A 17,166-nucleotide genomic window follows, 5' to 3' on the forward strand; every position below is an offset into this window, starting at 1 on the left:
ACACCTGTGCTTGGATTGAGAAGGAAGTCGTCCTTCTCCGGAGATTCAACCCGCTTGCGCAAGGTCCCACACTTCGGGGTTGTTTCCATGTTTCACAAAGTTGCTGAGTTGATAGCTCAGCAAGGGTGCAAGCTTTCGTGATAACAATTACCAACATTAGCAATCAAATACATTGAGTCTATCTAGAATTTAAAGTTGATTGTTCACATTGTAAACCTTGGAGTTGTTTCATGTAATTATATTCTCTAGCATATGAGGTTTCTTTGTTCAAGAGAGGATAGAATACTTGGTATTTTATTGTGTTCGAGGTGTCTTAAAAAACACATCAACAGGGGTATGCTCATATGTTGGTCCATTTTTGTAATCAATTGGGCCATCATGTTCATCATCACATCAAATTTATTTTTTGCCCTTTGATCAAGAGTTTCACCCATTTCGATTTCTTTGACTTTATCTGCTTTGTTCTGCTCAACTACCCTTAGAGGAATAAATAGAGGAATAGAATTAACAAATCAAATTGAGGAATAGAATCAACAAATTAAATGGAGCTACCTCAATCTAAGGAGGAATAAGGGTTTTAGGTGAAGACTAACTTTTGTATAAAAAGCTGAAGATAAAACCCTAGGATATTTAAAGATTTCATCATATTTTTCAAACTGCTAGGAATTTTATTTAAGGTTGGGGATCATCTCAGGATGCTACGTTAAAAAATTTAACTTTAGATTATTAATATTCAGTGAGTTATGTTGATTTCATTATTTTTCATAAATCTAACTATCTGGTCACAAATTAATTAATTTTTCAGAATTTTTTATATTTTTGGAAAGCTCTTAGAGTTTTAAGAGGGGTCTATTTTTTACATTTTTATTTTTGAGATAAAAAAGGATACAATATCAGATCTTGGTTAACTAGTCGCTTTTCATAAATTTGCTTTCTAGGGTGTAAGAACTCCTGCTAAATCTGGACTAATATTCTCAATTTTAGATGTTTGACATTTTGTCTAACACTTAGCATGCATGGCCTGATTTCTAATTTCTAGGTTCTGTTTTGGTTGTTTGATGTTTGATTTCAATGACAAATGATTAAATAACATGTAGAAATGCAAGTACTACGATGCATAAACCATAAACAACACATTTGACCGCCGAATCCAACTTTATTTGCCTTAAATCAGTTCTAAAGACAAATTATATCAGGTTTGATACAAAGTTTCAAACCGATAAAACTACATAAAATGTGTCTACAACCAACAACGACTTTAATTTTGGGGTTCTAAACATACCCAATTGATTGATGCTTCCATTTGTCATATAAGGGAGTCTTGCATGACAAATCTCTGAAGATATTGGCTGCAAATACCCTTACACAAGGCTGATAATTTTCTGAGCACAATTTGAAGCTTATGGCAGCCTCAAAATAGTCCCCAAACTTCCTCCAAAGTGGGCGGCCAAGGTTGGAAATGGGCCCTGAAACCTTAGCTGCCAAACATGTGAAGTAAATGCCAAAATAACCACCCAGCTCTAAGAGCAGCAGTCTGATACATAGTTGAACTACTCGCCAAAAGTAAAAACTCGCCAAGGCCCAAATAAAAAACTTGATGAAAACTCGGCAAAAAACTCGACAACTTATTGCTTAAATTTGATTAGAAATGCATTTTTTTTGCAAAATTCAATGATGAGATGCATCCAATGAGTCAATAAATGAGTACACTAAAGAAACAAGCTGAGTCTAGATATATTTGATTGATATAAATGCAAATTGGGTACAAAATGGCATCCTCTTGTGGAATGTTGATGGCTGATAGACTGAAACAAAATGAAATAGCAAATTGCTTTTGTAAAACTAAAAGTAAATACCACATCAAAACATTTTACATCTTCCTCTTCACAGCTCTAGTGAAAACTAGGGAAGAGATAGAACTAGAGGGTCTAGTCCTAGGAATTTGATGTGGCTTGTCCACCTCACCAAAATGAGGTTGAGGGTAGCACCCCTCCTGGGGGTCTGAGGGTGATAGAGTGAGGGGTAGAGAGATAGGTCTAGATCTTGGGGGAGAGAGGAGAGAGTGAGATAAAGAGTGGTAGAGAGAGGGGATAGAGGAAGAGTGATAGGGAGATAGATAGGTCTAAAATTTGGGCCAGTTAAAGTGGGTGAAATAGAGAGAGAGAGAGAATGCTGAGAGAGAATATTGATTACTGAAATTTGACTAAGTTTAAAAATTTAAAAGATCTTCTAAAACCTAGAATTTGCGTTATAAGTCCTAGAGATCTTAAACCACTTTCAAACATCCTACCAATATATACATGAAATATAACTTAAAGTATAAGTCACATTTCAATATGTCTTATACTTGAATGTTATATTTCATGTGTATATTCTGATGAAGAGAATGAGATTGACTTGAAAAAAAACATTTAGATAATTCTTTGACGTGTTTGGGCCTCAAATTTTTATGCAACCGAGTTTTTGCTAAATACTCGCCATGTTTTTGTGACAAACTCGCCAAAAACTCTGCGAGTTTGTGTGCAAGTTAATGGCGTAAATACTTGCCCAGCAAAATGTAATATCTCCTTCTCATTAGTCCTCAGATATTCACGGGATTGGCCTATCACTTGACCCTCGTAGGCCAAGAGGAATGATGAGGGGGTCGATTTGCAGTGATTTACGGCTTCACATTTTATGTCTACTTGATTTTATGGAGTAATAAGGAGATTACACGTATTGTGAGACGTGTGCACTTTAATTATGATATAATAATATATTAAAAAGTGCAATTAAATTAATGTGTAATAAAATAATAATAATAAAGTGTACCTACAAGATAAGAAGAGAATCTTCTAGAAGGAATCACATGATTAGATATGAAAAGAATAAATAGAGTAAGGTGATTCATTGTTGGGCATCAGTTGTTGTGAATATCTCTTCTTGTGTAGACTTGTGGAGCCGAAGGGTTTTCTACAGACAATCATTTGAGAACGAAAACTCCCAATGGTTAGCATAATTGAGGAGGTGAGAGATCTTCCGAGGGGTTGCTATTGTGAGAGGGAGACATATCAGTCTTCCTAAATGTGTTTATCGAGTTTTGCTGTTTGCCATGGTGGATGAATTGTTGAATTTTCAGATTGGCAGATTTAGTGTTCATTGCATATCAACTTTGGTTAGGAAGGATAATCGATCCCATTGGGAGAGCATTTGGTGGTAAATTGTATGCTTTCTGATCATATATCAGGTTTGAAGGAAAATCGAGCTGCTAACCCCATACCCACGATTTTATTCATTCCTCTACATTGAAGCATCAAACCCCACTTTGGAGGCCAGCAATATTCTCAGGGGTAAAAGGCGATTCTTCTTGAAGATATTGGGAGGTGATATCGTGGACAAATCAGTGATATATTTCAGTCTGAGTCAAAATCTTGGCATGCAGGTTATACCTTCGATTTTGCTCATATCTCTTCAATTTGGCATCCAAACTCATCATTAAGGACAGCGCTTTACTTGGGGAGGAAGGGTGACTATTTTGGAGGAAGTTTGAAGGACTGGCAGCTGTCAAACATAAATACATCAGACCACATTTGTAGCAGCAGGGATGATTTTGCCAAGGAGATCGAATTCATCCATTGGAGGCTTCCAATTCCAAGATATTGCTTTCTTCTTCAAGGCGATTGATTATAGTTTCTTTTGGCATTATTCATTCATTGTAATTTCAAACTGAATGTATAAGTTAGTTGCAGTCATGTGTCTTCAGAAAGTTTGAAAAGTGGTCCTTAATAGTAGTCCATGTATATGATCTTATTGCTGCCAATGTAATGTCCTATTTGATAATCAAATGAAATAAAGAAGAAAGGAGTTTTGATCTGCATATATATTCATGAATATCTGAGGGTGTCTGACAATTGTTTGTCATATTGTCAGCTTGCTGTTTGTTATAATTTTTGAACCTAGACTCATATATATCATCAATAGATAGTTGCATATGCATCTCTAGTTAACTAACAGTCAAGGAGAGTCATTTAGAAGGTGATTATTCATAAGATATTCATGTGTGATGATCTTAATTACAAACTGAAAACTCTGTCAGCATAACACACAAATCTCAGAACAACATAACACGTAGTTTGGGCAGGAAATATTCCTTGTTCTCAGTCATTATAGTACAGGGGATATTTCACAAAAAAACTCGTGAGTTTTTCAAAACTTGCCGAGTACTCTACGAGTATTCCATCTATGGTCTGATATGAAAATTGCAGAGGTTTGAAACAAATCTGCCAATACGAAAATGATACCAATCACCAAGGCTTTCCAAAAACCAGTTAATCCTTCCTCCAAACCCTAGCAAAATGATTATCGATGAAAGATAGTCCTTAATAACCTCCAAATCTGATTGAATATGCCTTCAACTTGCAAATAGACTTCAAACCCTAGCTGATGAAACAACTTTCCTTCAAACTGATCTGAAAATCTGCGGTGCAATGTAGTTCCAAATCTGATCTGAAAATGTAATATAGCTCCAATGGAATTCTGTGATGAATCCCTCCCTAAGCGATCTTGGGTTTCCGTCCAAGTCACGCAATATCTCCAAGGGTTTTCATCCTAGAAGATGATCCAAGAGATAGCTCTCCAAAACAAGTGAAAACAAATAAACTCTACAATGAATTCCAATTCCCTTTTTCCTCCTTTTATAATAGCCTTTTCTCTCTTTGAGAGAAATACTTTATTTTATTTCATTTCCCTTCAAAAGCAACTTTATGTTATAATTTAAAGTTGACATTATAATGAAGTCACTTTATTAATTTAAACTCCCTTGTTGCTCCAAAAATGACCTTTTTATTAATATATTGATAATTTGACATACAAGGTCCCTGTTTTATGTGGCCAAGATTTAAAACTTCTCATCCCAATCCAACAAGCTATAACACTAAGGTGCTCATTAAAACAATTTTAATTAAAATAGCAACCTTACTAAATTTAATTAAATTATAGCCAATAGTACACCTGACTTGTGAAAATGGACGAAAAGCAGCCGAATCGAAATCTAACAGCATAGGAGTGATCCCAATGATGAAAGATAATAAACGAGCCTGATTGGGTGACTTACAAAAAATAGACGCTCTCTCCATGAATCTTGGAGCCCAAACCAGAAGTTGAAAATAACATTTGAAAGCGTCATTTAAATCCTCTAAACCATCCAAGCTCAATGGATATACCAAAACACCCCTTGGATCATGTTGACACAAACCCAAAATGTCAATGACAACTGCACTAGAGAATTCAAAAACGGGGACATTATATAGGGTGCAAATCAAGGAACTTTTCAAATATTTTTACATTTTTGGAAAGTTCTTAGAAATTTACTAGGGGCTACTTATTTTTATTTTTATTATTGAGGCCAAAAATATTGCAAAATAAACAAATCTAGTTTGACAATGTGAAAAGCAAAAAATTGAAATTGCATTGTTGCTATGTTACCCCGAGTTTCCGGGACGGGGGGATAGGGAAACGGATTTCCATGTTTTTATTACCTGGAATAGGGGACAGCTATATATATATATATGAAATTTAATCATAGCAACATAATAACATTTATAAATTAGAGTCTTGATTCTAATTCTAATTTCATAATCTTTTTTCCTTCTCAGACCAAAATCAAAAAACGCTTCCACTTCTGAGTCTCTGACTTCACGTTTTCAGTTTTCACTAGTATTTTTTTTATTTTCCAATTTTTCTAGAGCTTTTTCTATTTTTCATTTGAACTTTGGGAAGCAATATGATATCGATATAATCTATATCGATATCATATTGATATCGATATAATACTATATCAATATCAAAGTATATTGATATTATCTAAAATATTAAACAAAACGAAACTTTGCAGAAAAATAAAAATTATTATTTATTATTTATTAATAATTATTAAATTAATAATTTAATAATTATTAATAAATAATAAATATTATAATAATTTACAAGTGATTAATTTTTAAAAATCAGAAAAACTTTACTCGTTGCGATCAGGGATCTAGATTTTCTAAAAAAATAAAATTAATTGCTTTCAAAACTCAACTAATTTTTTAAATTTTTTTATAAAAAAAATTGTTTTTTAATTGCCCTTAGCGTTAGAAACGGCTATGGCTAGGGTCCCAGGGACAGTCAATGGTCCCTGGAAAAATAGTTGACCGTTTCCGAGTTTTTGGAATGGTTTCCGAAAATTTTCGAGGATCGGGGACGGTTTGGAAATGTTTCCGGCCATCCCCAAGTCCCCAAAATGGTTTTCGTTTCCAAAACAGGTGCCTTAAGGCCGGAAACGCATTTTCGAGTAACACTGCATTGTTGTGACGAGCATATCTTTTCATTATCTCTTTTTTTCTGCATCATAGCATTAGTTTTTGTTTTTTGTAGGGGGTTATACAACCATTTTTAATCCATTTTCTTGCATCCATATTCATTTGTCCAAGACCTTTGTGAAACTACTAACACATTTGTGTTGCAGCTACATTTGTCCAAGGCATTATCATTTGACTTGCCTTAGTTGCACATTCATTTTTTAAGGGTTCATAAACTTTTTTTGTTGTGTCTTTGGGGTGAGTGGGTGTGTATGCTCTCCTCTTGCACCTTTGTGTGATCACTTATTCTCTTTTCCTTTCTTTTTATTGTTATCCAAACTTTCTATTCTATCTACCGTATCATATCCTCCATCTTATATCCCCCATACGTTTTCCATCCATCTCCCCCTTTTTTGCACCTTTGATCTTGATAAAGCTAGGGGCAAAATATCCTTGTATGCTTTGGAAAATGAAAGCCTTACTTCCTCCACTATCCATACTCTTTACGCACTATCCTTCCATATCATGCATCTTATCCATTATTATCTTTTATTCATGATTGCACACTACCTCTAGTGTGGGGTATCTTGTTATTTTGAAACATATTCCTTGGAGCTCCCTCCTCCTATCTTCCGATCTCCCTATCCATCCAATCAATCCCCTTATCTCCTAGCTAAGTTATCCTTCCATCTTCTACTATACTTGTTCTCCCTTGTCATTGGTTCACATCCATTCCTCTATCCTATCTGATCCATTTATCCTCTATCCTCCATCCAATCTATTTATCCTTCCTTCTTCCAATCCAACCATCCCAAAGCTACCCATCAATGCAATCAAAATTTAATCCATGCAATCCAATTTTGCAATCTAGCTCATCATCCTAAAGCATCCATCGATTGTAATCCAAAGCAGTTGATAATCTATTGATCCACTTTAATTCAATTATCATTACAGGGACATATCCTTCCCAATCCAAGTGTTGTTCTTATTGTTAACAACACAATCCTTGGTGTACACATTATTCTTATTGTTAATTTTACTATCATCCTCATCATCAATCATCATCAATCAATCAATCAATTTCAGTTTGACTTGGAGCATAGTCCTAGCTTGTTTTTGGTTTGTTGTGCATGCTTTCTTGTTGCTTGTATGTTTTATCATTATTTTCATCTATCATGGTCTTTGCACCATATTTCCATAGGGGCACTATGGCCTTCCGAATGATGATGTTATAAGGCATATGTTTGCATTTGAAGTTTTGATCTTTTTGAGCACGTTCTTGACACATCGTTACCTTGGTTCCTTATACCTTGGCACATAACGCAAGTACAATATCAAATCTAGGTTGCTATAACATTGCAGCATTATGATCATCCATCCTTCCTCTTCATCCATATCTTCATCATCTCTATCTTCTTCCATGACCTTTAATCATTCATCCTTCAATCCTCCCATTCTTTCAAGATCACATATGTGGTTTTTGAACCCACATGTGCTCTCGAGGGGGCATACCTAACTCCCATCCTTCCAATGATTGGGGCATCATGCTACTAGTCCTCATCCCTTTCTTACCCACTATGTTTTATTCTTCTTTGAATTGATGTTACTTATCTTAGTCACAACATCATCTCAAAAAGGGGCAAAATTTAGACACGTAAACTGTCCATATCCAAATACACCTAATTTTAGCCTATACTAAGCCATTAATTATATAAATAGTCTTTATTTAATTAATTAATTTATCCATTCTTTATCCCATCATATCTTGGCCATCAATTAAATAAATATTTATTATTTATTTAATTAAAATATCCTTCACTGTTTATCCCACCTTATTCTAGCGATTAATTAATTAATTATTTATTTAATTTACCCTTCACCTTTATCCCCCACCTCAAAAATCCTCCAACTAAATTAATTAATTAATTGATTGATTTAGGCTAATTAATCTCCACCACCTTTTCCTCCAATATTTCATTAGATTCATTCACATGGATCACAATCTAAACTTGCCATTATGTGACAAGTGTCCCTTTCACATGATTGACTAAGACCTTGCTCAGATTCATTGAACTTAGAAACTTGACAAAAGTCAAACCGACTTTTCATCTCATCCATGAATCTCCAAATTTTAGCCATTCATATAAGGATGTCGCTCTAATAATATTCGAAACCCTATCCTTTACCTTTCACGTGACACTTGTCACATGACTACAACATTGATTCAAAGCCATAATCCTCAATTAATCCTAGCCATCCATTATCTCCATCTAGGCCCTTGATTTCCCTCTTGAAAAATCTATAAAATAGAGGCCTTAATTGATTTAAGCTAATTAATCTCCACTACCTTTACCTCCAATATTTAATTCCACTTTATCCCTCAGTCCTTTTCCATTTAATCCTAACCATTAGATCCATTCACATTGATCACAATTTAAACTTTCCATTATGTGACAAGTGTCCCTTTCACATGTAACTAAGATGCCTAGATTCATTGAATCTAGACACTTGACAATAGTCAAAGTAAATTTTCATCTCATCCATACATCTCATACTACATCTCCAAATCCTAGCCATTAACATAAGGATGTTGCCTTAATAATATCCTAAATTCTATCCCTTATCTCTCATGTGACACTTTCACATGAATACAACTTTGATTCAAAGCTCTAATCCTCAATCAATCCTAGCCATCAATTATCAATCCATTTAGGCTCTTGATTTCCCTCTTGACAATATTATAAAATAGAGGTTTTAATTGATTTAGACTAATTAATCTCCACCACCTTTTCTTCCAATATTTAATTCCATTTTATCCTTCAATCCTTGTCCATTTAATCCTAACTATTAGATCCATTCACATGGATCACAATCTAAAATTGTCATTATGTGACAAATGCCCCTTTCACATGACTAAGACCTTGTCTAGATTCACATGACTAAGACCTTGTCTAGATTCTTTGAACCTAGACACTTGAGAAAAGTCAAACTAACTTTTCATTTCATCCATCCATCTCATACTACATTTCTAAATCTTAGCCATTCACACAAGGATGTTGCCATAATAACATCCTAAACCCTATCCCTTATCCCTCTTGTGATGCTTGTCACATGACTACAACTTTGATCTAAAGCCCTAATCCTCAACCAATCCTTGCCACCCATAATCAATTCATCTAAGCCCTTGATTTCCCTCTTAGAAATTCTATAAAATAGAGGCCTCTCACCCTATATCCATACCTTGTTTTATCATATTGTTATGTTGTCTATTTTATCACTTGATCATCTAGATCATACCATCATGCTACTGGAATCTTGAGCAACCACATCCAATCTATCAACACATCAACAGATATCACTTGAACTTTCTAAGGTTTACATGTATTTGGTTTTATTTAGGCTAGATCTAGTGCATCTTTAAGTTAGTAATGCATTCTCATGCTATACACTTGGAATAGGAGAGTGCTATCCTCATAAATAAAGCTTGACTTGCACATTAATGGAATTTGCACTCATCCACTCATCCGCAAGTCTTTCATCATCCAATACATATGTGGTGTAGAAGGCTAGGAGAGTACTAGCCTCATAAATAAAGCTTGCATAGTCAAGTGTCTACATTTTGCCCCTCTTTGATAGTCTATTTATTTAATCAATTTACTCATCACTTTTTGTCCCACCTTATTCTTAGCCATTAATTAAATAAATATTTATTGTTTATTTAATTAATTTATCCTTCTCCTTTTTCCACTTTGTTGTAGCCACTAATTGAATAAATATTTATATATTATTTATTAAATTAATTTAACTTTCACCTTTATTCCTCAATCTTTAACCATTTAAATCTAGCCACGATATCCATTCACATGGATCACAAGTTAAACTTGCCATCATGTGACAAGTGTCCCTCTCACATGTCTAATTAAAACCTTGTCTAGATTCATTAAACCTAAACACTTGCCAAAAGTCAAATTAACTTTTAATCTTATCCCTCCATTTCATACTATATCTCCAATTCCTAGCCATTCACGTAAGGATGTTGCCCTAATCCATTCCTAAACCTAGCCCTTGTCCCTCATGTGACACTCATCAAATGCCTATAACTTTGATCCAAAGCGCTAATCCTCATTCAATCCTAGCCATCTATTATCAATCTATCTTGGTCCTTGATTTCCCTCATGGAAATTCTATAAATGAGTGGCTTATCGCCCCATTTGCATATCTTGCTTTGTCATATCATTATCTTGTTCATTTTTTTACTCAATCATATTGATCATATCGATATGCTACTGGATTTATGAGAAACCATATTCAATCTATCAACAACACATCACATTTGATCTTTCTGAGGTTTGCATGTATTTGGTTTTAATAAGCTAGATTTGATGCATATTTCAGTTATGTTATTTGCATGCAATACAATTGGTTTTTAGTGTCTAGAGGATTTGGAGCCTCGTATGCTCAATGGCACTTTGTTTCTTAAACTATACTCATTCCCAAGTTTTGTGCAATAGGTTATTGTCCTACATGCAATATAGTTGCATTGGGATAACACTCTCCTATTCCTAGGATGATATGTATTCAGAATGTAGGTATGCTCATTTTTCATTTGAGACTTTGGGGCTGCGATTCCATCTTGCTATTACAACATACGGCTGCACTAGAATGGTGCATTCCTATTCCTAAGATGGTTGGTTTTCAAATTATTCATTTCAGACAATGAGCTCTTGACACCATCTACCTATTGTAATTGATAATCCTTTTGAGTTTTGCTGACCTACTTTAGTCATGCCATGGTCATTTGTATGCTTTCTTTCTTCTATTTCTCATCTGTTGGCATTTAGGAGCAGATCTTCAAGGCACACAATATAACTAGAACCTATATAACTCTCATTTTCTTGCATATTTTCATGGTAATACTCCATCACTTTGTTCGTGTTCATACTCAACTAGACATGTCTGAGAACAATAGAATTAACAGATCCAGGCTTCGATCAATGTTGTTCCCCATGAAGGCCAATACGGCATCTCATACTGTCACTCACTAACAGTGTTCCAAATTTGAATAAGACTAGCTGAAGATTGTAATGTCCCCTTTTGTAAATGCCCTATAATTACAATTCTAAGTAAATCAAGAAATGGAATAGAGTTAGTGATATCATTTATCTGGTTGAGATCCTGCAAACATGTTAGGTAGTCATTGAGATGTAATCGATAAAATAGATCTTTCCTTCTAGGGTTAGGAACATAAATTTAATCATAAGATATCTCTAATTTCATGGGGAAATTCAACCGTAGGGAAGCTAGGATAAGGTGAGTTGATAGGGTGCCTAAGAGATCTTCTACCCTAGGCCCAAGAGTGGATATACCATCCCTCTTGGCCTCATGTAGCCCTTTGCCATCCATACGAGGTGGTGTACCTAGTGAGGTGTCCAATAACCATTTCCCCTTCATCATGCCATCTTGTTCCCTTCTCTATGATTGGACTCCTTAGTATATTGATCCACCATGATAGAGTGTTGGGGTGCATTTAAAATAGGGTGTCCTGAAAATCCTTCCCTTCTAAGCCCAAGGGTGGTACTCCTTGCACCCCCTTGGCCTCATGGGACCTTGGTCAACCACCATGAAGTGGCGTACTCATCGCTGTTTCCTCTCCTTGTAATCCCTTACTACCCCTATCATGGCTGATTGTAGCATTTAAACAAACATACAAAGAACTTCACATTATATATATATACCATATTTCTCAACTCTATACACATTGTTTAGAAGTGGGAATTCATAATTAACATTCATTATGCTATATATATCACAAGAATTCCATACCAAATTACAGTTATAATATCAAACTTCTGTATGCCTGAATCTGTTATCAATATCAGAACTGATTCTCTTCAATCTACTCTTTTTAGAAAGATCTTGAATGAATAGATAGTATAAATGTCCTCCCAAAAACACTTATTTATACCCTATTGACATGCCTTTTTGTTGAGCGGTTATGCTCTCTCAACCAGGTCAGCCAGCATATATAATATATAATTTGCATTTAAAAGCTTCACCAAAAGGGGTGCCAAAACAAGGGAGGGTCGGCCCTAGCTGCACTTCAATATTATATTTTTATTTAAATTTGCTTGCCCTTAAATTTTTGGCGCTCAAACAGCCTAGGTTGGTCACCATAACAAGTTACTTTTATTTATTAATTTTCTCCTTCAATTTTGGGCACTTGAACTAGAAGGTTGGCCGTAGCATCATATATATTTATATTGCTTTGAAGAACAAAGGGAGGTCAGCCCAAATTTCTGGTTTCATTTATTAATTGCTCCTTATAATTGATCATTCCAAATCTTAGTTACTTTTATCCTGGTTGGCCCCTTGCATTATTTAATCACTCATGCTTATAAATCTGTGACTTGGCTTAGAACTGGTGCGTCTAGGGTTTAGGACTGCTGTGATTAGGTTTCTAATGCTGCTGTGACACGGTGGCGTGACAAAGACCTAGATATGTTAAGGGAAAAGCTTCATATTCATCAAATGTTAATGATTTGTTTTCCTTGGGGTCCAAAGACAATATTCTGGAGTTTTCCATGCATTTGAGTGTCACGATATTTCAGTCTATTTTAACTTTCTTTGGAAAATGCTATCAAATCCATATAGATACCCTTGATTATGACAATTTTAAGCTATTTTAATCTGAGATGGTCAGATTAAATGAAATGGGTTTATGCAGTCACAGAGACCAGGGTGAGTGACACATGGAAATCTGTCCATCCTTTGGTTTTCAAGTTGTTATATAAATAGTTTGGCATTGCTCTATGGCAGCTGTTATCTATTTGTTTGACTTGATATGTCTGTTTTGAGACATTTTGTAAAAAGTATGTATCTTACAAAATAGTGTACAGCCTGCATGGTGGCTACATTTCCAGTACTGCAATCACTACTCAACATAATCACTCCCTGTTTTGGAATTTACACACCACTTCAATGACAATGACGTCAATCAATACAATCTCTTAAATCTCAAAGAAAATTATATAAAAGATTTTATTCTATATGCAGATACATTGAGAGTTCATGCACGATCAGATATGATTTAAATGCTAAGAAAATTCTTCAATTTGGGGTGTATATGCTTATTTTGTCTTCCAGCATGTGTGGGTGAACATTGAATATTATAGTGTAAAAGAAATTATCTTTCTTGTATGGATGTTAGACACCTGATAGTGATAATGTTTCTGAATTTAAAAATTGGAGCATACTAATTCAAATTTTAACTTTTGGCTTTATTAATATTTATAATAATATTTTCATATTTTCTTGTTCAGGATTTCTCATTTCTGCGACAAAGCCAACAAACCAGCCAAAGCTAGGAAAAGAAAATGGTAACTTCAAACCCCTATGGTTGCTTCCCCTTGAAATTGTGATGGGAAGCTTTATAGCAGCAATTTTTTTGGTTGCTGCTGTTATGACTCTCATAAAATACAAAAAAGAAGCCATTGCATTTATGCCGTGGAAGAAAACTTTGACTGGTCACGAAGGAGATAGATTTGGCACAGGTAAGTTTCTTGTTTTATAACATTTGCAATTCTTATCCATGTCTGCATGATTTTCCTAAGTATCAAGTATGATCAAAATCATATTAAAGACTTAATGCATTATATCATCTATGATGGTAGAGCAACCCAGATAGTTCAAACAAAAAAATATATTGAAATTTTTAATAATGACATTTTTAGCAAGATAGTACTGTCCTGAAGTAGTTTGTAAAGAATAGAGCTGAGGGTGTCCAGGCATAACTTGGGACTTCTAGGCAGTGTGCCTTTAGTGGTTATTTAGTATAAATTTGCATTAACAAGGCCTGCATGAATTGTGAAAGTCCAACCAGGATTTGGAGCATTAAATGGTGTAACAGTGATGAGCCGAGTAGAGCTTCAAGAAGCATGTGAAGACTTCAGCAACATTATTGGCTGTTGCCCTGATAGCATAGTTTACAAAGGTATCACATCACAGGGACGAGAAATAGCTGTAACAAGCATGCGTGTTACCAGAGAAGATTGGACCCCCCAATCTGAGGTTTGTTTTCGAAAAAAGGTAATAACTTTACAAGGATCAACCTGTTCTGATTTTGTTCTGCAACCCTATTCCAAGAATATCATTACCAATGATGTAGTGCTAGGGTGTTTGAATTTTTATAGAAATGTCATGGTCATGTGGCATGTTGATGCTCTATTTTATCAAAACTACTTGTTGCATCAATAATCCAACTTTGCTAAGGTAATACTCTTGTTAAAAGGGCTCCATATGTTATCTGATGCCATGTATGACTGGCTTTTGGCATGTGTATCACTTTTGGCTTCTGATTAAGATTTGACCAATTTCTGTAGTTGTAATTACATATGCCATACGCTTTCTTCATCATGTCCTATTTGTTGTTTTTGGTTACTTGGGAACAACTCCAATTCAAAACATTATGCAATTAGATTATTCGGTGAAGAGATAAACCGTTTTAAGTTATATTTTTGATATGTAAGGATAGCAGGATAAGTCATTTCTAACATTAAAAGGCCTCATTCAGGTGCAAGATCTAGCAAAGTTGAATCATAGAAATATTGTCAAACTGTTGGGACATTGTACGGAGAATGAACCATTCACACGAATGTTTGTCTTTGAGTATGCTTCAAATGGGACACTGTACGAGCATCTTCATTGTGAGTCCTATGATGTCAAATCGTGCATTTTTTTAATAATGTGTAAGATCACAGCTACTTGATGAGATTAGGAGAGATGACTGCTTTAACTGTATTCCAGATGGGGATGGATGGCAGCTAGGCTGGAGTGCTCGGATGAAAATTATAGCAGGAGTGGCACATGGTTTGCAGTACATGCACCATGAACTCGTACCTCCCGTTTCCTTTGTGGATTTGGACTCCAATGCAATATACCTAACAGAAGACTTTACTCCAAAGGTGTGGTGATAGTTGTTAGAACAATGAATATTGTGTTGTTCATTGTGCTTTCGGAATGCTTATGAATACATCTAATTTAACAAGGCATGTCTTAGGGTGGATAATTAATACAGTGTATACATATAGAATAGACAGGGATCTGAATTCTTGTAGAAGATCCAGTTCACCTTAAATTCTCATCCCAGAATTTAGCCATGTGGATTTACTGGAATTTCAGCTTCTTACACTTGGTGCACTGCTGGATCTTTCTCGCCAAAAGAAACTGACTTCATCATCACTTTAGAGAGTCAATAAGTTCAAATTTACTAACTTTTTTACTGCTTTCAGTTGGCAGACTTTGAGACTTGGAAATCCATATTTGTAAAAGATGAAAGGAGGTCAATTTTCAAAAGCAGTGCAACTCTGACTCGTGGTTCTGTAGAATCTTTAGGAGATCATTCTGATATTGAATTCAACATATTCAGCTTTGGAGTGCTTCTATTGGAGATTATCAGTGGACGATTCCCCTATTGCAAGCACCAGGGATCCCTTCTTGACTGGGTAAAGCAAATCTAAATTATCTTCACCTAAATCTCTTATCAACTTCAGTGGGAAATTAAAGCTGACCAAGCATTTTATGTGCAGGCTCAAGAGTACTTGGAGGTTCCTGAAGTCATCGCCTACCTAGTTGACCCTGCACTCAGATATTTCAGGTACAGTGATCTCCAAACTGTATGTGAAGTGGTTCGTCTCTGCATTAAATCTGATCATACAAGACCTTCAATGAAGCAGATAGTTTGTATGCTTGAGTCTGGAATTGACACATCTGAGACTGCGGGTTTCAAAGAATCTCCCCTCAAGTGGGCAGAGCATCAACTCGTATCCTGATTGTAAAGAAATTTCCATTTTCTGCTGAGTGTATTGGTCATGTTTGAAGTTATATGTGTAGCAAAGTTAACGTCAATTTATTCCATTGACAGAAGGCATTTGTTCATTCACATTTTCGTGCTGTGACCATAAAAAAATGTAGTTGGGTAGAACATGATATGCCAGCACGATAATAGATATGCCCATGAGATATAAATCTGTACCATACTTGGAGGATTGAGCTTCCTCTTCATGTTCTTTTTCAAAATGAAGATTCTTTCATTGTTTGATGGATTCAATTTAGCTTCCTCTACTTAACAAATAGGATTGCTTAAGGACAGATTGACTTATTCTAGAGTATGATCTGGATGGTACAGAATGGATCTTCCACTATTCCCCTGAACAGAAATATAAATACTATACCCAGCTTCTTTATGAAATCAAAATGCATATAGGATGGAAATTTTACAAAAATTATCATTGTCTATCATATTATTTTGGAATAGGGGTTTACAAAGGATTTCACTTTTTATGATTTTTTCTGGATAATGATGTTCGTATCATAGTTAGTTGTTAGGGGCCAATTTTCAAATTTTGGTTTTGCATTATGATAGATACTCAAGACAAAAGTTAATTCAAGAAGCAGAAACTTAAGGGTGTGAATTTCAGCAACATATTTAATGCTAACATTACAGCTCAGTTACAAGTTAATTTTGATCATAAATTGAAACAATAATTGATGACATTATAGATCGGTTTTCAGTTGAAGCAGCAAATTTTAATCAGGTGTTTTCTAAAGCAATCTGAGGGAACTTATTTAAATCTGGCTCTTTTCGTGAGCTTTAATTGTGTGATACGGATTCTTTAATATGCTTATTTTCCTATCATTAGGACTCTTGAGGGAAAGAAAAGGTTATCCCAAGCACAAGTTTGCAAACGTAAAATTTCATTCAAGATATAAAATATTCAAAATGACATTTTGGTATTTACATGCACTTAATCATGACACAAATGTTTCACTGTGGGAGCTTTTAATGAAA

General features: G+C 35.0%; 1 protein-coding gene across 3 annotated transcripts in view; it reads left to right on the forward strand.

Moving 5' to 3' along the window:
• The window catches only part of LOC131079440 (probable LRR receptor-like serine/threonine-protein kinase At1g63430), a 171,365-nt gene extending 154,899 nt beyond the window's left edge, over positions 1-16,466 (forward strand). Inside the window, exons 8-14 of one of the 3 annotated variants that reach the window (XM_058017394.2) lie at positions 13,640-13,870; positions 14,191-14,405; positions 14,890-15,022; positions 15,123-15,280; positions 15,608-15,820; positions 15,905-15,972; positions 16,052-16,466. In XM_058017394.2, the coding sequence (XP_057873377.1) occupies positions 13,640-13,870; positions 14,191-14,405; positions 14,890-15,022; positions 15,123-15,280; positions 15,608-15,820; positions 15,905-15,972; positions 16,052-16,055 (1,022 nt within the window). In that variant the 3' untranslated portion in view covers positions 16,056-16,466. Of the gene's footprint in view, positions 1-13,639; positions 13,871-14,190; positions 14,406-14,889; positions 15,023-15,122; positions 15,281-15,607; positions 15,821-15,904 lie in introns of all 3 variants that reach the window. The other 2 variants (XM_058017392.2, XM_058017393.2) reach the window with 2 other exon arrangements.
• Positions 16,467-17,166: the final 700 nt, after the last annotated feature.

Source organism: Cryptomeria japonica, chromosome 8, assembly GCF_030272615.1.
Source record: "Cryptomeria japonica chromosome 8, Sugi_1.0, whole genome shotgun sequence".
NCBI lineage: Eukaryota > Viridiplantae > Streptophyta > Pinopsida > Cupressales > Cupressaceae > Cryptomeria > Cryptomeria japonica.